General features: G+C 39.6%; 1 protein-coding gene across 7 annotated transcripts in view; it reads left to right on the top strand.

Moving 5' to 3' along the window:
• Positions 1-11284, top strand: part of EVA1C (eva-1 homolog C) — an 87314-nt gene extending 76030 nt beyond the window's left edge. For 5 of the 7 annotated variants that reach the window (XM_043999116.1, XM_043999118.1, XM_043999114.1 and 2 more), the window contains 3 exons: positions 1254-1334; positions 3415-3504; positions 10699-11284. In XM_043999116.1, coding sequence (XP_043855051.1) covers positions 1254-1334; positions 3415-3504; positions 10699-11072 — 545 coding nt within the window. In that variant the 3' untranslated portion in view covers positions 11073-11284. The remainder of the gene's footprint in view (positions 1-1253; positions 1335-3414; positions 3505-10698) is intronic. The other 2 variants (XM_043999113.1, XM_043999115.1) reach the window with 2 other exon arrangements.
• The last annotated feature ends 7451 nt before the right edge of the window (positions 11285-18735 follow it).

Raw genomic sequence — 18735 nt, 5'->3', positions numbered from 1 at the left:
AATATGACCTCAGACACTTGACACTTACTAGCTGTGTGACCCTGGGCAAGTCACTTAACCTTCATTGCCCTGTCCCCCAAAAAATGCTTGCTCCCTAACACTAGAAGGAGAGAAAAAACAAGCATCTATCTTCAACAAACAAAAACCAAAACACTTAGGGGCAAAGGATGTTCTTTCACACTTGATGTCTGGTTTCTGTGAACCCTACCAAAGATTTCTGGACCATTGGCTAGAGCTATTCTCTCAGCTGAATTAAAGCTATTTAAAAAGAATTGTACAATTGTAAAATGGACTCAATAGTGGGCCATAGAGGACCCTAATGAACCTCAGCCTGCTATTCATGGGTCTTCACTTACGGTAGAAATGAAAAACTTTTTATATAGCTGTTTTGCTTGGCCATGCTCTTTATTTACCTTTTAGCTTTCTTCCTCAAGGCTATAAATCAGTTATACTTTTCATGTTTCCAACCTTGTATATTGATCATTTTCATGGATTTGGCTGCATTAGATGAAGGCGGTAACACACTGAGAAACTCTTATCATGTGATTTCCAAGAAAATCTTCATGTTTATTTGAAAGGAGGAGTTATGTAAAGCACTGAATAAAAAGTACATTAGATCAGGACAGGTGTGGGAGGGAAGAATTAAATCTTGCCATCGTTGACTATTGATCATTTTAGTAAAAGTTATGTCCCTCAGGTCAACTAATTGGCCTCTGTGCTTTAGGGAAAGCCATATTTAGAGAAGTTATCTGTTAGGTTTTTCTTTCCTTTTTCTTTTCCTTTCTATTTGTGATTTCATCAGTGTGGGGAAGTCTTGGCATGGAAACTTCCTCCACCAACGTAGATCAATACCTCTTAAGTAACTTAGAGTCATGAGGAGTTGCTTAGAATACTGAGAGGTAAGATTCCTTTCCCATCATCACATAGACAGTATGTATCAGAGGCAGATCTTGAGCCTAGGTCTTCCTAACTGCAAGGCTAGCCCACTATTTGCTATCTTGAGACCACCTCTCTGGATTTTAAGATTAAACTATAAGTACAATTTTCTGGAATAGTTCATTTCAATTCAATTCAGTAAACATTTATTAAGTGCCTACTATGTACTATACACATTGGATTTATGTGACCAGTAGACACAGTGACTCAAATACGGTTTTGAAAAGTGATTCCCAATCTATGCTGCAAATCAAAGAAAATCTCAGTTATAAGTACTTTCAATTGACAGTTCAAAAATTTCTCTTTTTTATTTTTAGTTCCCCAAAACATACTTACAGCGGTTGATCCAATGGTTTCTAATCTAAATCCTTCTTTGAAGCACAAAGATGGTGACTATGGTAATATTTATGGCTTTACTTAATTGAAATCTTTTTAAGTAAAGGTAGACAGTCCATGTGACCACAGTTAGGTACATACCTTTTAGAATGAAAGGAAATATTTGGGAAAGGCATGTGTTTGATTGGCTAGTAATGGTTAGTGATTATGTTGCTAATATTGAGGTTGTTGGTGGAGGGAGGCGGCATTAGTCACAAATGCCCTTTTGTACACACAAACATACACACAGGAACTCCAAATGAAAAATAGAACACAGTATACACTCAAGATTCTGAGACCTGAGGTTAGTTCTCCCTCCAGAAGTCTGATAGGCTTTTTCATAAACTAGCTAGCCACAATCCAAAGGAACCTGCTTAAGATAATCAAGATGGCAGATGGTTTTATGCATCACTGGAAGCAATGACCATCTTTTTCTTTAGAATTTCACCTGAAATCTCATCTAGTTACTTTTCCTTTTTCCATGAATGAGGAATGATTCAGGCCTCCATATCTCATCTAGATTGGGAATTCCATGTCTGGAATTCCTGAATGAAAATGACAGCATTTCATGAGATCATAAAATAATTAAGCTTTTGGTAGCTACAGGCTCTTACATGACAGAGATAATGGAAGTAGATGTGTACAGAGATGAAACTTGCCTCAACTGTCCCTACTTTGCTGTCCCACCTATATATGTTATAATATAAGCTTGTGAATTCCAGCTAGATGCCAGCACCATTCATTTCTCTCTGGGTGTTGCTTGTCATCGTTACCCAGTGTGAGTAATTTCATGTGCTGGAAGTAACTGCAGGGGTCTGGCAGAAGCAGTGAGGTCTTCCCAGAATATCCACAGGTTTACAGGGTCATTTTACTGATTAGACCCTGGTCTTTCCAATTTCTGAGCATCTGCCAGTACTAATGAAACTAACCTGTGTTTAACACCAACCTTAGCATAGAGCAAATCAGGCAAAATCTCAAGTCTCATAGTTGGGTGGGAACCCTGAAAATGTATACCACCTCTCTATCTTCTGGGCCACTAGGAAAGGGAACAGAGGGAACAGGAGGTGGAGGGCCCTTTGACATCTCCATGAAAAACTGAGAGGTGCCTAAGAGGATCAGAATAGAGTATTTCCTTCCCAGGACTCTACCAGCCTTTTTATATTTGCCACTCCCTCCCACCCCCCAATACTCTAGGCAGGGATCCCTGCCCCGCTGTCCAGTCCATTTCCTCCACAAGAGCATGTAACATCAGGATATTTCCCATCTGCTTTTCCCTTTTGTCTCCCTTGTCCATCTCTTCAGTGCCCCATAACCTGCAGCCCCTAAGGTTGTCCCATTAGAAATTGATAGGGATTGCATCCATTACTTCATTAATACAGGGAATTTCCAGTGAGAAAAATGCCTCTACTGATGCTAGTTGGCATCTTCTCTGCCATTTATAATTTTAGAGGACCTATTTAAAAAAACATTTAAAAAGTCATGGAAGAAATAATTTTAAAGTTTTGTCAAACCTGTATTTTTATATTTTTTTCAGCCCTTACCAGAAAGCTAACATAACATAATTTGTCTTTAACTGTGGGCAAGAGATGTAAACAACAGAGCTTATTTGTGACTGTTTTTGGTCTGCCCCTCCCTCAATTCCTAAGGATGTCCAGACTGGGGGATTTAATGAACTTTTAGGAGGAGAAAGCAAATTGTGCAGCCTTCCCAGTCTAGGTAGATAGACAGATAAATAAATAGATGTGCATTTATTAAATGCTTCCTACGTGCCTGGCACTATGATAGATATTGCAAATGTAATGCATACTTTTCTTTTCATCATTTCTTGCCATAATGGAATAGATGAGGGGTGGCTTTCAGCATCACTGCCATTTCACAGTGAGACCCTGTGGCTTTTTCTAACATGTTTCTCTAAAAATCTTGTTGCTTAATGTGTTACAGGGTCCACTGGCACTCCGAGACTATACTGTTGCTTTGTAGCTTAGCTTTGTTTTTTCCTGTGTTTTAATGTCATATAAATGATCATGATTTAGCAGCATCACTTATAGATATATGTCATGCGAATCAACTGTGATTAATCGGTCTTACGTCTTCATAAAACAGATATAAACTTTGACCCAAGCGAATCAAAGACTCTGGTGAAAGATGGAGTTATTGTCAGCAACTCTTTGGCCACATTTGCTTACATTAGAGGTAGGTCAACAAATCGAGGTTATCTACATTGTGCTAATGGATTTATCTTAGTCTTGCTAACAAATGCACTGTTTAAAATGACAGTATTTAGAGTCTGAATGATTAAAGAAAAACAAGTTGCTTCCTTTGACCTTTAATCTTCCTTCCACAACCCTAAACCACAAACCATTCAAGCTGTAAGTCTGAAAATTAACAAGGAGGACCAGTAGAAGAATACTATCATGAAATAACCCATTTTAGGAGCAGTGGTCAAAAGATTATTTTGGGGGCAGTTAGGTGGTACAGTGGATAAAGCACCAACCCTGAATTCAGGAGGACCTGAGTTCAAATCCAGACTCAGACACTTGACACTAGCTGTGTGACCCTGGGCAAGTCACTTAAACCCCCATTGCCCCAGAAAAAAAATAAAGAAAAAGAAAAAAATATTTTTTTTTCTATCCTTTAAAACAGCAAAAAGAGCTTGAAGACTATGGCGAATTGACTAACATTAAAATTGGGGATGGATGTTAGGGATATCCGAGCCCCCTAACTATGGTTGGAAGAACAATAAGTTGAAAGGTGAGGTCATGAACCAGAGACAACTATACGTTATTTCTTCAGCCCAGTGGCAGACTCATATGATGCTAAGGTTGCTTCACTATCTGAACCAACAACATTATTTCTTGGAGTTGCCATGGTTTTCCTTATTAAGCCTCCCTTCAAGTATCAGTCAGACTCAACTCTTCTGAATTATCAAGGGCCAGTACATTTATAGCTTAGCGTAGTATAGCTGCAGATTTTCCTCAGTGAATGAACATTGTATATGACAGTACCCTCCCTGGTCACTTTTTAAATGACCACATTTTGGGGTTTTACACCACAAAATGTTCCGTAATTCCTGATTCTCTTTCTTTTTTGAGGGGAGGGGCGGGGCAATGAGGGTTAAGTGACTTGCCCAGGGTCACACAGCTAGTAAGTGTCAAGTGTCTGAGGCTAGATTTGAACTCAGGTCCTCTTGAATCCAGGGCAGGTGCTTTATCCACTGTGCCACCTAGCTGTCCCCTATTTGTTTGGCTGTTTGTTTAGTAATTGCTTTTAATAAATGTTTGCTGATTAATGGACAGAGAGAGAAGAAACTCATGATCAGGTAACTAGACAGGGGATATGTGGAGTGTGCACAGTCTGGTGTGAGGGCTTGCTGAGTTCTTTTCAGAGCTGCTCATCTACCTTTGGTGTCTACCTTTACCCAACTGCTTTAGCATGTGTAGCAGCCACACCCTGGTAAAACTGTCTTGGCAGACGGACTAAACCAGGTTGAGGGTAACTGACAGGCCTCATACCTGTTGGTGAGTTAGTGGAATTTCTACCCCAACCACGTGAAAACTTCTCCCAACAGAATGGCTGGGTGAGAACAATTTGTTTTAAGGGCCACGAAAGAGGCTGAAACAGGTGCCATGGAACACTTAGAGCTTAGTCAAACATGAAGCACGACAAGGTCATCCACTCTTGCCACTGGACTTAAGTGACTTTGGAAGAGAGAGTAAAGGGAGACTTTGTGCAAGTTGGCCTCACTTAAATCCAATTTATGTACAAATCAAGATATAACCCATGATGTCACTGGTCCTCTTTGAAAATGAAGGATGAACAACAGGAGTGGCTACCTATAGGGAGAATCGAAGACGGCAACTACCCTCTGGGGACCCCCACCTGCAAGTGAGAATAAGCTGGAAAATAACTTAGAAGGGATGTTTCAGTTATTGCTACCAAAAAGTAGTTGTGTCCATATTGAAAGGCCTGGATATTCTGAACCAGGGTTCATAAACTCAGAAGAACGAGGCAAGTTCAGGGCTAGTTCTTGGGAAAACCTTTGAGAATTGGGCAGCTGGCTCTCATATGTATAATGAGTGAGGATGGAGGAAGAAGGCAGTAAAAGGATGGAGCCATGAAAAAAAAAAGGTGATGATGAACAGTGAAGACTTGGGCTGAAGATAAATCAAATGAATAGGATGAGTTGAGACATCCATTGCCCTGCCCAGCCTTAAAGGCAGTACAGCTCCCTGGGAAATAGAAGACCCACAGGCCCCATGTGAGGAGCATCCATTCTATCTGGTGACCTTTAATCAAGACTACTGTTCCTTGGAACAAAGTAGTATGTCCAGGAGCATAGAGAAAATTGCATAACAAACTATATCCTTTGGCTGTTTAAATCAGATTTCAGGTTGTTTTCCTGGTGAATGAAGAGCAACATTCTCAAGAGCATATTTGGTCAGTAAACACATTTTTATTCCTGGATATCATTTTATTTATTTATTTAATTTGTGTGTGTGTGTGTGTGTGTGTGTGTGTAAGGCAGTTAGGGTTAATTGACTTGTCCAGGGTCACACAGCTAGTAAGTGTCAAATGTCTGAGGCTGGATTTGAACTCAGGTCCTCCTGACTCCAGGGCCAGTGCTGTGCCACCTAGCTGCCCCCTGGATATCATTTTAGATCAAAGTTTTAGAGAAAACCATGAACCTTACTGGTAGAAATAAGGTAAAGGGAGAGGATTTGAAAGGAGAATTACTAGCTAATTCAGAAAGTGAATTGAAAAGCAATGAAGAAAAATCTCTCAGTTATCAATAAGTAGATTCACTTTATGTTAGCCTATCTTCAGAAAACCTTTTATTCATATTCTGACAACACCTATTCAACTTCATTACTTGCTTTTTATTTTAGACAATTTGCTCTTTCTATTTACTCTGCATATGGGCTGTGGGGCAGCTAGTTGGCATAGTGGATAGAGAACTGGCCCTGAAGCTGGGAGGACCGCTAATTTGACCTCATTCACTACTTGTGTGACCCTGGGCAAGTCACAACCCCAACTGCCTTAAACACTGGGGGCCATCTCCAGTCATCCTGATATATATCTTGCTACTGGACCCAGACAGCTCTTGAGGAGAGAATGAAGCTGATGACTTTGCACGACCCTTCCTCACTTAAATCCGATTCATTGCAAGTCATGACATCTGTCATAGTTCCCTTCAAGAATGAAGGACAAACAACAATAATAAAGGCAGCAGGTATGCTTTTGGAAACCTAAATACAGCCACTAACTATTTTCCTTTAGAGGTACACTTCTAGTACCTTGAAACCATAGAAGAAACTGTGCTTTCTGTCCCCAGTATAGTGGAGTTTGCCAACAGTAATTGATTTGGTTCAAGTGAGGTTATTAACTAGCTTTTTCTCAATCCTTCATTATAGTGTGACTTATTTTGTATAAGGTTAATTCCTTGGATATTAGACATATCCATTCTCAAATATAAGTTCTTGAATTAGGATTCTTTTTGGGGGTGGGTTGTTGTTCTTCTTCCTCTGTAAAGAGAATACTTGGCCTCTTCCTCCTCTTCATCTTCTGTTTTTTTCTTCTTCCTCTTTCTCTTCTTCTTCTTCTTCTTCCTCCTCCTCCTCCTTAATCTACTTAAAGACAATTCTGTTCCCACAGAATTTTCCCCTTACTCTCAAAATTCAACCTCTGCTCCTGTTTGTCACCCCTTTACTTAGTTTTCTAATTTTGCTTAACGTTAATTCCTTTTTGCTTACATCCTATTATCTAGTTACCTAAATCTTCACTTCTTTTTTTCCTCAGTTAAAGAGTCAGATAAAATCCCTCTTCTCCTCCCCTTCAACTTGTTTTGTTAGGTTTTTTTTTTTAATTTTCTGCATCTTTTTTTCTTTAAAAAAAGATTTCTTTCATTCATTTTTATTAATTCTCTTTTCTTTCTATTTATTCTTTGATTCAAAATCTTCATACTTATTTATTCCTTCTTTAGCTTCTTTGTTTTTCATAGAATTAATCTCCCCCTTTTAAACAATTTCTGTATTATTGTTTTGTAGATCTTAGCCTCTCTACTCTTTGTTGTTATTGTGCCTTATTCTTAAAGATAGCAATCCCTGAAAGAGTTAGAGAATAATAGGAATATTGCTCCATGGAACGAATTTTCCCGTGTCCCTGATTGTGCAGTTCATGATGATTTCCCTTCTCTGGGTCTGTGCCCTCCCACTCTTCTGGATATCAGTTCCCCCACCCCCACCCCCCAGGAGTTCTCTTTCCCCTTTTTCAGAAATAGGACGCTGTCCATGGTGGCACAATACTCTCATAGACATAATGGTCTTTCTAAGCACCAAATCTCTGTAGATTACACACATTGTAAGGTCCTCATCTTCCATTATAGAATATTTTTCTTCCACTCCATGGGAACATTCTTCAGTGGGACCTCCTCCTTCCTTTGAATTGAGATTTTCCTCTTTATTTCCCTGTTTCAATACCTCTCTTTGCCATCTCAGCCATTCTCCCATAGCCCTTCTTCTTGAGAGAACTATAAACATTATTTTCCCTTCATTTGTTTACCATTGACTTGATTAGCATACATCCCACATTCCCCTCTCTTTTTCCTCCTTTCCCTGCTTTTATGCATCCCCCATTCTTCAATTCTCTCTCTCTCTCTCTCTCTCTCTCTCTCTCTCTCTCTCTCTCTCTCTCTCTCTCTCTCTCTCTCACACACACACACACACACAAAATCAGTTCCCCTAAATGCAGGGTGTTAAGAGTTTTAGTCCACAGTGCTTCAGGCTTGTTCCTTCCCCTTCAATACTTTCATTTAATTTCCACTTTCACCCTTTTCTCCCTTGTACTTTTAGAAAGACATCTCTTAATGGTCCCTCTCTTGTTATGTTGCTGTTGTTTTATATTCCATAACAGGGATGTATTGGAGCCAATTTTTGCTGACTCCCAATAAGTGATTGTTAATTTTTTAGTGTGAACATCTACACCTTATAAATCAGCGGACGCTACAAATCTGGGCTTGATTTATTGTTTTATTGATTGTCTAGACTTAAGAAAGTGATGGAGAATATGTTAATAATGCAGATTAAAAGTCTGTTTTGTGTGCATTTTCCTCTCCCTTTCCCCTAAGCTGGTTGTTAAACATTTACTAGCATACTTTTATTTAAGGCTTACTCATATCTGCTGCTAATTCATTAGGTTGTTACCTCCTTAGGGTTCCTGGAGGGTTGTTTTTTTTTTTTTTTGGTGGGGAGGTAATTCATATTTTGGAGGGGGTCAAGAAGTTGCGAGGATTGAAAAAAATGTGTAGTCTTTCATCTTGTTGGTCATGTGACCTGGTTTCTAAAATATGTTTTATAACATATTGCAAAGTCAAATATAAGTGTAGATCAATGTATGGATAATTTGTTTCACTGGTATAGATAATTGAGTTGACTCTCCTTTTGTCATACTGTAGAGATCCAAATGCTAGTTTGCACCAACTGCCTATAAGTTTTGTGTCTCATGACCTATCAGGGTGAAATTCTGCACAATTCACTCTTTTTCTGGGAGGCTCTTGTACGTACTGCTCCTGCCTAATTTCTCCAACAATGGGAAAGCCATAATGTTGCTGATGAATTTTAAGTCATTCATTTAATATTATGAACCAATAAATGTATTCTTACCAAATAGAGAGTGCCTTCCGTATAGCCCTAGGAGTATTATAAATATATATGTACATACACACACATACGTATAAAAATGTGTGTACACACATACATATATGTATATATGTGTTGTGTGTATGTGTATATGTATATATAGTGGTATGGAAAAATATTGAAAATTGTTCAGTAATGAAAATTACTCCAGGAAGACAAGATAAAGTATTTCAAGATTAGTGGTCTTGCTGGATCCAGAAGCACCTGTTTCTGATGTGAATTAGATAGCCTGTCTTTCCAGGAAGCTTCCCCAGCATTGCCCATTTTCTTTTTGAGTTGAGGATATCAGCCGAGTGACTTATAGACACTACATAATGGATGATCAGTGGCCAACTTTAAGACTCTGATGTTCCTAAGTTGTGAGTTGCCTTGCCTACACGAATTCCTTGCACATGTGATTTACTTTCACTGTATTTAAGTTTGTTCCCACTCTCCCCCATGTGGATTCTGTGTGGGGGAGAGCATACCACAGTATTTGGGGGAAACTGCTTTGTAACTACTTTTTTTTATTTGGATATTTGAGTAAATGACTTTTCTAAGAATTAATTATGTCTACTGGCTTATTTTTAAGGGTAAGTGCCCCTTTTGGGCTCATCAGCCATCCATAAGGGAACCCTAGATCCTAAGGTCACAGTTGCCTCACTGTAGCTGCAACCTTGTGAGTTGGGAGAATTAGCTGAAAGTGGGTATCTCACTGCTTTAGTGTCAGGGATAAGATTATGCTATTGGAGACAATGGGCAGCTAAGTGACACAATGGATAGAGTGCTGGCTCTGGAGTCAAGAGAAACTGAGTTCAAATCCAACCTCAGACACTTACTAGCTATGTGATCCTGAGCAAGTCACTTTACTCTGTCTGCCTCCATTTCTCCAATATAACATGAACTGGAGAAGAAAATGGCAAACCATTCTAGTATCTTTGCCATTGAAAATCCCAAATGGGGTCATGAAGAGTCAGACATGACTAATTGACTAAACAACATTAGACGCAACTACAGCAGTAATAAACATATTTCAGTCTAATAACAGGATGATAAAAACTTTGAAAAGAAAGAATGAATGTGACAGTTTTAGACTTTAATAAGTTTAGCTTACATCACTTAAATGGTTTGCAAGGATAAGAAATTTACTAATTCTCAACACTATTTATTTGTGTACTGTGTTTTTTTAAAACCATCAATTCACTCTCTCAGGAGGTATACAATAAACACAATCAGAGTTCATTTTTCTTCTGTAATAAAATTTCCTAGAAAGAAAAATCTAGTGGTAAAAATTAGGAAACGTGGATTATGGTCTCAGGACTTCTACTAGCTAGCTGTGTGACCCAAGACAATTCTCCTCACTTCCATGGACCTCTGCCTTCTCATCTCTAGTCAGGGGTTTAGACTACAATTACTTAGATAAACAGATGTGCAACTATGTGGTTTTGGTTTTGGTTTTTGTTTTAGTGAGGCAATTGGGGTTAAGTGACTTGCCCAGGGTCACACAGCTAGTAAGTGTTAAGTGTCTGAGGCCGGATTTGAACTCAGGTACTCCTGACTCCAGGGCCGGCGCTCCATCCACTGCGCCACCTAGCTGCCCCCGCAACTATGTGTTTTAAAGGCTGAAGTTATCCATGCTGTTTCTTCACATAATTTTTTTTTTCTGAACTATCAAGATCTTCATCCTTTTTTTGGTTCATGTTTCTTTCCTCAGCTCACTCTGAAAGAGCCGCTCTGCTGTTTGTTTCCAGTGTTTGCATTGGCTTAATCGTCACGCTATTTGCTGTGGTGATCAGAGTTTCATGTACCAAAGACTTTCAGAAGCTAAAGCAGAGGAAGAAACTCTTAGTGCCAGAAATCGACAAGGCAGAGGACGACACTGAGGATGAAGAAGAGGAAGATTCTTCAGACTCAGACTTTCCAGATGAAATGACAGGATTTTTCCGGACTTCTTACCCAGTCTATAGTTCCACGGAAGCTGCCGAGATGGCAGAAAGGATAGAGCGCAGGGATCAGATCATTCAAGAAATATGGATGAATAGTGGTTTGGATACTTCTTCTCCGAGAAATATGGATCAGTATTATTGAAAACCAAATATGGATTGAGGAGTATGTCCTTTCACATGGGGGTGGAGGGAGGATCTCCAGTGTGAGAAGGGTGAGACTTCAAAATCCCCCTTAACGTTTGTGTCATTCGTACCTTCTGTGAAGGCAAATTTGCAACAACATCCAATATTAGTGAAATGGAAAAAAAGATAATAAAAAGGAATGATTTTATTTGTCTGGTACTATGAATAAAGCATAAGGAGGAAAGTATTCCTTAATTGTGCTTACTTTTACACTAAAGCAAACATCCTTTCACCTCAAAATGACAGTGAAGAAACCGGGACAGTAGAAAGGAGCCTAGATAAAGTATTGGCCAGCATTAGAGCTTATCATTCTCTTGAATCTAATTCTGTTTTCAAACCCATGTTCTTCTTTTAACAGAACATCAAGTTATTGTCCTTTCCCTAATCCTAGCAGGAATAATAACAAGTAACTCAATTAGAAAAGGTCAGAGTAAGCAATGGCCAGAGATGAGTCATAGCCTATTAGGCAAGATTAAAGAGCTCTACACTGGAAAGCAGGAGTCCTGGGTTGATGTAGAGGTAAGTTGACTGCTTGTATAAAAGAGGTAATAGTTTAAGATAAGGTATTTGAATAGTGATAATATGGTGTTTAACATTTATGTAGTGTTTTAAGCTTTGCAAAGCACTTTACAAATATTCTTTCATTTTTTTCATTACAACCCAGGGAGGTCAATGCTCCTACCTAGAAAATGGTATTCCCATTTTAGATGAAGAAATTGAGGCAGACACAGGTTAATTGACTTGTCCACAGTCACATGGTTAGTAATATCTGAGTCTAAATGTGAATTCAGGTCTTCCTGACTTGAGATCCAGTGTGCTATCTACTGTTCCTTCTTTTTTCATTGGATACCCATGGCCTAGCACAGTACCTTGGCACATAGTAGGTGCTTAACAAATGCTGGTGATGATGAGTGAATACATCCAAGGTTTGTGGTATACCAGATAGCCTCTGGGGTCCTTTCCATTTCTATGATTCTATGATGGGTCCTCATTAACTAGCTCTATGACAACTCATGTAACCTCATTAAGTCTGTTTGCTCTAGTACAAAAAGGAAGGGATTAGACTCACAAGATTGGTGGTCTCCTCTAGTTCTAAAGTTCTTTCTGCCATCCCTAATTATAAAATCAGCTGGGACAAATAACAGAAGGTTCTTGTAGATAGTCACCCTAATGAAATCCAGCCAAAGTGTAGAGGGGAAAATGAAAGATAGGGGAATCCTTGCCCTAGAGGGCCTGAGGGAACTTCTGTTTCTCCTACAGTTAAAAGGAAACATTTGATATTTCCTGCAAATCCACCACAGCAGCTGGGGAGAGGGCAAATCCATTTCAGTCTCAAGGAGATGGAAAGACCCCACCAGTTCTTTGGTGTGTGGATTGAGGCAAAGCAGCTTCCTCTCAGGTTCTTCTTCTTCTTCTTCTTCTTCTTCTTCTTCTTCTTCTTCTTCTTCTTCTTCTTCTTCTTCTTAGTGAGGCAATTGGGGTTAAGTGACTTGCCCAGGGTCACACAGCTAGTAAGTGTTAAGTGTCTGAGGCCAGATTTGAACTCAGGTACTCCTGACTCCAGGACCGGTGCTCCATCCACTGCACCACCTAGCCGCCCCCTCTCAGGTTCTTCTGCTGCCAATCTGATGCTAGAGGATCATATAAGCCTAGATTTAGAACTGGAGCTACCTTTAGAAATCATCTAGGCTACCTACCCCTCCTCATTTTACAGATGGGAAAACTGAGACCCAGAGAGACAGGTTAAGGGATTCACAAAAGTAGGGAAGAGCCAGGATTCAAACCAACATCTTCAGATGCTCAGCCAGGCACTTTTCCCATTACACCATATTGCTTCCTCCACCTGTGGATTCTGATGCTGCCTGCATAAAATAATCAGACATTAATTTGGGAGAGAGAGAAAGCTGGCAGGAACACATTCTGTCTGCTCATAGTCATTGAGTTGTGGGTGAAATTATACTATATCCACAGCTGGGTGTGTATAAAAGTTACACCCCAAACCTTGTTTTTACTTTGATCATGGTAGAGAGACCCAAATTCTATAGCAATCCCAGTTTCTCTCCACTTGGTTTTACCATTGTAAACAACAATAACAGCAACACCAAAAGCTTAGCATGGTACCTGCCACATAGTTGGTTCTTTAAAAATGCTAGTTCACTGGGGGCAGCTAGATGGTGCAGTAATTAAAGCACCAGCCCTGGATTCAGGAGTACCTGAGTTCAAATCCGGCCTCAGACACTTAACACTTGCTAGCTGTGTGACCCTGGGCAAGTTATTTAACCCCCATTGCCCCTCAAAAAAAAAAGCAAAAAAGAAATGCTAGTTCACTGACTGGAACTATGCAACCTTAACTTCTATGAAAAAATCTGAGAGGAGAGGATGTGGTAGAAGTGGGAGGCAGTATATGCTAAACCCTGTGAGAAATCCCAGGGAGCCTACTTTTAGTTAATATTTCCATTTGAAAATCCTTTCACGTATTTTCAAGATACTCCTTTGCTGTATTCACAAAAGAGGGGATGGAGGTAGCCCCAAAACTTTTTTTGAAGGCAAACCGAGTTAAGTGACTTGCCTAGGGACACACAACTATTAAGTGTCTGAGGCTAAATTCGAACTCAGGTCTTCCAGGGCCGGTCCGCTATCCACAGAGCCACCTAGCTGCCCTAGCCCTTATACTTTTTAGTTCTTTCTAAATCACAGTTCGCTTTCCACTGTAAGCAATGTTGAACCCACCTGTCACTTTCCCAGTGCAGGTGAAAGTATCTCTCTTCAACACCCACCATACTTCCATCTTACCAGTTCTTATTCTTCAGCAGCATCTCAATGGGATGGTAGGATTCCTGGTGCTGGAAAGAAGATGGAGGCTGTAGGATTGTCCTTCAGCTGCTGTGTTCATCAAATGATACTCTTCTTACCCACTGAAGAAAACCCCATTATTGGAACACTACCAGCCATGGAAGGCTTTGCTATAGCCCACATTTCCTTCTTAGCATCAGAATCATACAGAGCCCCTGCTGGCGCCCCTGTGTAGGCATCTGGATGATGGGCCTGATGCTTCTTGAGGCCCTATTGTGAGAATTCAGTCACATTGCTTTAGGAATTGTAGTGCTTCACATTTTGTGATATTTGAATTTCATTTAGTACCAGAGAAAAAGCCTTGGTTTTGTTGGTCATGAAAGGGGTTTTAAACATCCTGTTGTGGATGTGTTTAGGTGGGCAGAAAGCCCAGAAGGAAAACAACTGAGACATATTTGAAAGTGATGGAGCTAGCACAACACAAATGCAGGGGGCGAAGACACCCAGAGGCAAAGATAGGGTAGCCACACAGTTGTGAGGTTCTTCAAGATCCTTTCATGCAATTGATTGTTGGGTCCTATTACAACAGGAGACCAATTGCTCAGAAGCCTCAAAGAAATGAGTCAGCACTTACTTGATGGGGCAACATTGTGCAGTCTGTATACCCATATGTCTGTGAGAAACATGCTTCGTTGGAAAATTGCACACTGGCCATTCTTCCTGTAAAGCCTAGTGTTTTCCAAGTATAGTTAAGTGGGAATCCACAAGAATTATAGTGTATTTGGATATGATATTAGCTATCACTTTCTTTTGTATGAGGTTTTTTTGTTTGTTTTGTTTTGTTTTGGTGAGGCAATTGAGGTTAAGTGACTTGTCCAGGGTCACACAGCTAGTAAATTGTTAAGTGTCTGAGGCTGGATTTGAACTCAGGTCCTCCTGAATCCAGGGCCAGTGCATCCACTACACCGCCTAGCTGTCCCTGTATGAGTTCTTAATGTAGGGTTCACAGACCAGGACCCATAGATAGTTTTCAGTGGCTGCTTGAACTTGGAATGGAAAAACACATAACAACACTTAATCTTTGTCTTCGCTAGCCTTTAACAGAATTTTAGTATTTCCTTCAATTATGAGTATAGGTATCAATCCATTAGTAGTATTAGGTTTTTGCCAGATTTCCAAAATGGTCCTTGGCACAAAATGGGTCCAGAAGCCAAGTTCTATTAACTTTACCATTTGGTCATGGTCCTTTTATGAGAGTGAAGTTCATTTAGGAAAATAAGCATTCTATATTCCACAGATTCCCAGGAACCACATCATGTCTAAGGAACAACCCCAGACATAACTGCTTCATTGAGACCACCACAGTAGTAAGGAGCCTCTTTTGAACCATCCATTTCTTGCACAAGTACACAAAAGCATAAATAACTGTAGTACCTTCAGTAAAAGAAAAGATGAGAAATGGAGTGGTGTAGTGAAGAGAAGGCAGGCCTCAGCATCCCAAGGACCTGGATTCAACTTCTACCTCATACATATTGGCAGTTTGGCCCTGGACAGGTCACTTGGCCTCTCACTACCTCAGGGAGTTGTTTTAGGCTATAAGTTGCGGGACAGCTAGGTGGCCCAGTGGATAGAGCACCGGCCCTGGAGTCAGGAGGACCTGAGTTCAAATCCAGCCTCAGACATTTAACACTTACTAGCTGTGTGACCCTGGGCAAGTCACTTAACCCCAATTGCCTCACTAAAAAAAAAAAAAGACTATAAGTTGCAGGAATGTTGCAGATCTACACAACCCTCTTTAGATTTCTGTTCTTATATTAATTGCTGAAGGAAGTAATAAAATAATACTGCCCTGGGAGGTAGAAATGACTAGATTTTTAGAGAGCTGCAGGGAGAAGCACCGAACACTGAGCTTCACTCACATAACCAGGTTGCTTGAATAACACTAGAAACACTTGGAAGAGGCAGCTCATCTGTAGGCAGGAATCTTATTCTATAAACACTGACTGTTATACTCAAAATCCCACCATTAACCAAGACTTACCCCTCTGTTGGGCTATTAACATACTAACACATGGTATCCTTTGATCAGTGAACTCCATGTATCCCAGAGATGCATCCAATACATGGCAAAAAATAGTAAGCCAGTCAGTAAGCATTTATTAAGAACCAACTATATGCCAGACACTGTGTTAAGTACAAAGAAAGGCACAAGACAGTCCTTACCTTCAAGGGGCTCACAGTCCTTGGGGAGAGACAACATGAAGACAACTATGTACAAGCAAGATATACATGAGATATATTGGAGTTAATAGAGGGAAGGCATAGAAGGAACACATTAATTATTTAATCGAATTAAGAGGGATTAAAAAGGCTTTTCATAGTAGATAGGATTTTAGCTGGGAGACACAAGGCAATAAGAATCCATATATAGGCGTGTAAAAACACAAGAATCTAAGAAGCTGATGATTAAATGTCAGAACATTCCTTTAAGAGAAAAAAAAGCAGGGGGGAGGGATTTTTAAAATTACTAAAGGTGATAGTAAATAATGCTAATGTTTTTGAATAACTTCAGTACTCCACTGCTTCAGCAGATTGGTAATGTCATCCATGTGGAGATTCCCTCCAGTGACACAAGTCATCTTATGTGACTCTTATTCAGCATAAGGGAACTAACCAATTTGCTGGTGCTTCTTCAAGTTTGGCCTTTGAAATATCTTTGTTAAATTCAGCTCAGCCAGAGAAACCAAAGTTGACATTGTTCGAAAGAAATTTATAAAAATGTAATCATTTTACTGAGGTCAAATTCATAAATCATAATTACTAGCAAACCTCTTTGAAATAAGCTTCTAGGGTTTGTTTGTTTGTTTGTTTTTTGCCTAAAAAGTATTTAGGGCCTAATCACATTTTGTTCAGAATGGCCCAGCAAAGAGTTCAATCAGGATTTCTTTTCCTTAGGTGAAAATTCAGCCTTCCTGCTCTGAAACCCGTAAAGGCTGTGGGATTCGGCAGAACAAAAGGAGGAAAAATGTCACTTCCTATTGCTAATACTTATTAGTTCACCATACTTTCTATGTTTAAAACTCATGGCTCCATGTATCAAATCCTTTAAAGAAAAGGAAAATAGAGCCTGTCATTTCCTATTGTTTAAAAGTAAAAACCCAGCCTGGGAAATATTTCAAAAAGAGGAAGTGACTCTAATTCAAATGTGTAAGTCAGCACCAATCTCACACACTAAACTGGAAAATATTTAGGCTGTTTCCTGGGAAGGGAGGGAAGGAGCTTCAGTAGGAGAGGCATGTAAAATAATGATGGCATTAGCTCACTAAGTATATTTAAAACTTTTTTTCTTAAATCACCCACAATAAAATAGCAGAAGAATGTGATTCTAATCCAATAAGAATTTGTAAGTTGATGTCACCTTCTAACCATGACTGTCCAAACTTCATTCATAAAGCTATGTGACCTCAGTTTGTCATAGGTGATAGAAATGGGAAGGTGTGCTGTGGCGGGGTTACAGGCTAGTTCAAAGGCATGACAGCATTGGCATGGGATGAATTTTTAGATTGTTAAAATATTTTTGTCCATATAAGCCAGATCATTCATATGGGACGTTTCTTTCTCAAGATCATAGATCTTGGGCAGAATTCTGCCTTAAAAGAAAATAAATAGGGGGCAGCTAGGTGGCGCAGTGGATAAAGCACCGGCCCTGGATTCAGGAGTACCTGAGTTCAAATCTGGCCTCAGACACTTGACACTTACTAGCTGTGTGACCCTGGGCAAGTCACTTAATCCCCATTGCCCCGCAAAAAAATAAAATAAAAATAAATAAATAAATAAGAGGACATGATGGAAGTAGAAAAAATGTAAGAAGTTTCTAGGGAAAGCATAAATACATAGCATCCGCACACTCAAATAGTTCAAATGACCTGTGATTTCCTAGGTCTGGGGATTCCCTCCAACATTGTAAATCACAACTCATCCATGCCTGCTCATCTGTCATGTGACTTTTGTCTATGTTTTCCCATAAATTTGTCACAGAATGCACTTGTGACATAAGAAAAATAATTGAGAATGTGAGCTATACACTGATTTTCCTTTGCACTCACCCATAAGATAAGCCCATCTTTTTCGTTCATACACTTTTTTAATGATATTCTTTGCACAATATAATTTTGCATTTGTAATGTGTTGCAGCTGGCTCACATTCAACATAAGCTTCTCCACTGACTTTTGGGTGATCTTCAATCTTGACTTGCAGCCACATGATACCTCCAGAAAAATCTTGCAATTAGAGAAATGGACCTTTGTTTCAGGTACATAGTATTATGTAAAAAAGGATTTTTTAAAAAATTGAGGTATAGTATGGCTCTTCTATCTCCTTAGATAAAATAATTCCATTTGTATTCTTTTAAAAACATTTGTCCTTTGTTTGGAAGTAAATGGTTAACACCTCAGTATCATTTCTAGGGAGAGAAAGGATCAAAACTATGTAAGATTGCTCTCAACAAAAATTGTTTGCCTATTCACTGGGCTCTAATGGTATTAATTGATACTCCTTTTCTGCTTGGGAAGGGTCAGTAAAGGGAACTCTCAGTATCTGACTTTGGTGTCCTCTCCACCCTTTCTTTTTTTTATTTCCTACTCCCATGGTTTCCATGATCCTTCTTCCCTATTTCTCCTCCTACCACACTCCTCAGCCTACTTTGCTGGTTCATTTTTCTTCTCTTTACTCCCAAGTGTAGGTGTCCCCCAGGCTCTGTCTTCCTTCCTGAGTACTTCTCTCTCTGAGGTTGGCCATTGTATCAACTCTTTTAACTTCAATTATTACC

This window comes from Dromiciops gliroides, chromosome 3 (assembly GCF_019393635.1).
Source record: "Dromiciops gliroides isolate mDroGli1 chromosome 3, mDroGli1.pri, whole genome shotgun sequence".
In the NCBI taxonomy this organism is placed as follows: domain Eukaryota; kingdom Metazoa; phylum Chordata; class Mammalia; order Microbiotheria; family Microbiotheriidae; genus Dromiciops; species Dromiciops gliroides.
Note: the sequence above shows the minus strand (reverse complement) of the source record. Positions and strands in the feature narration are given on the sequence as shown.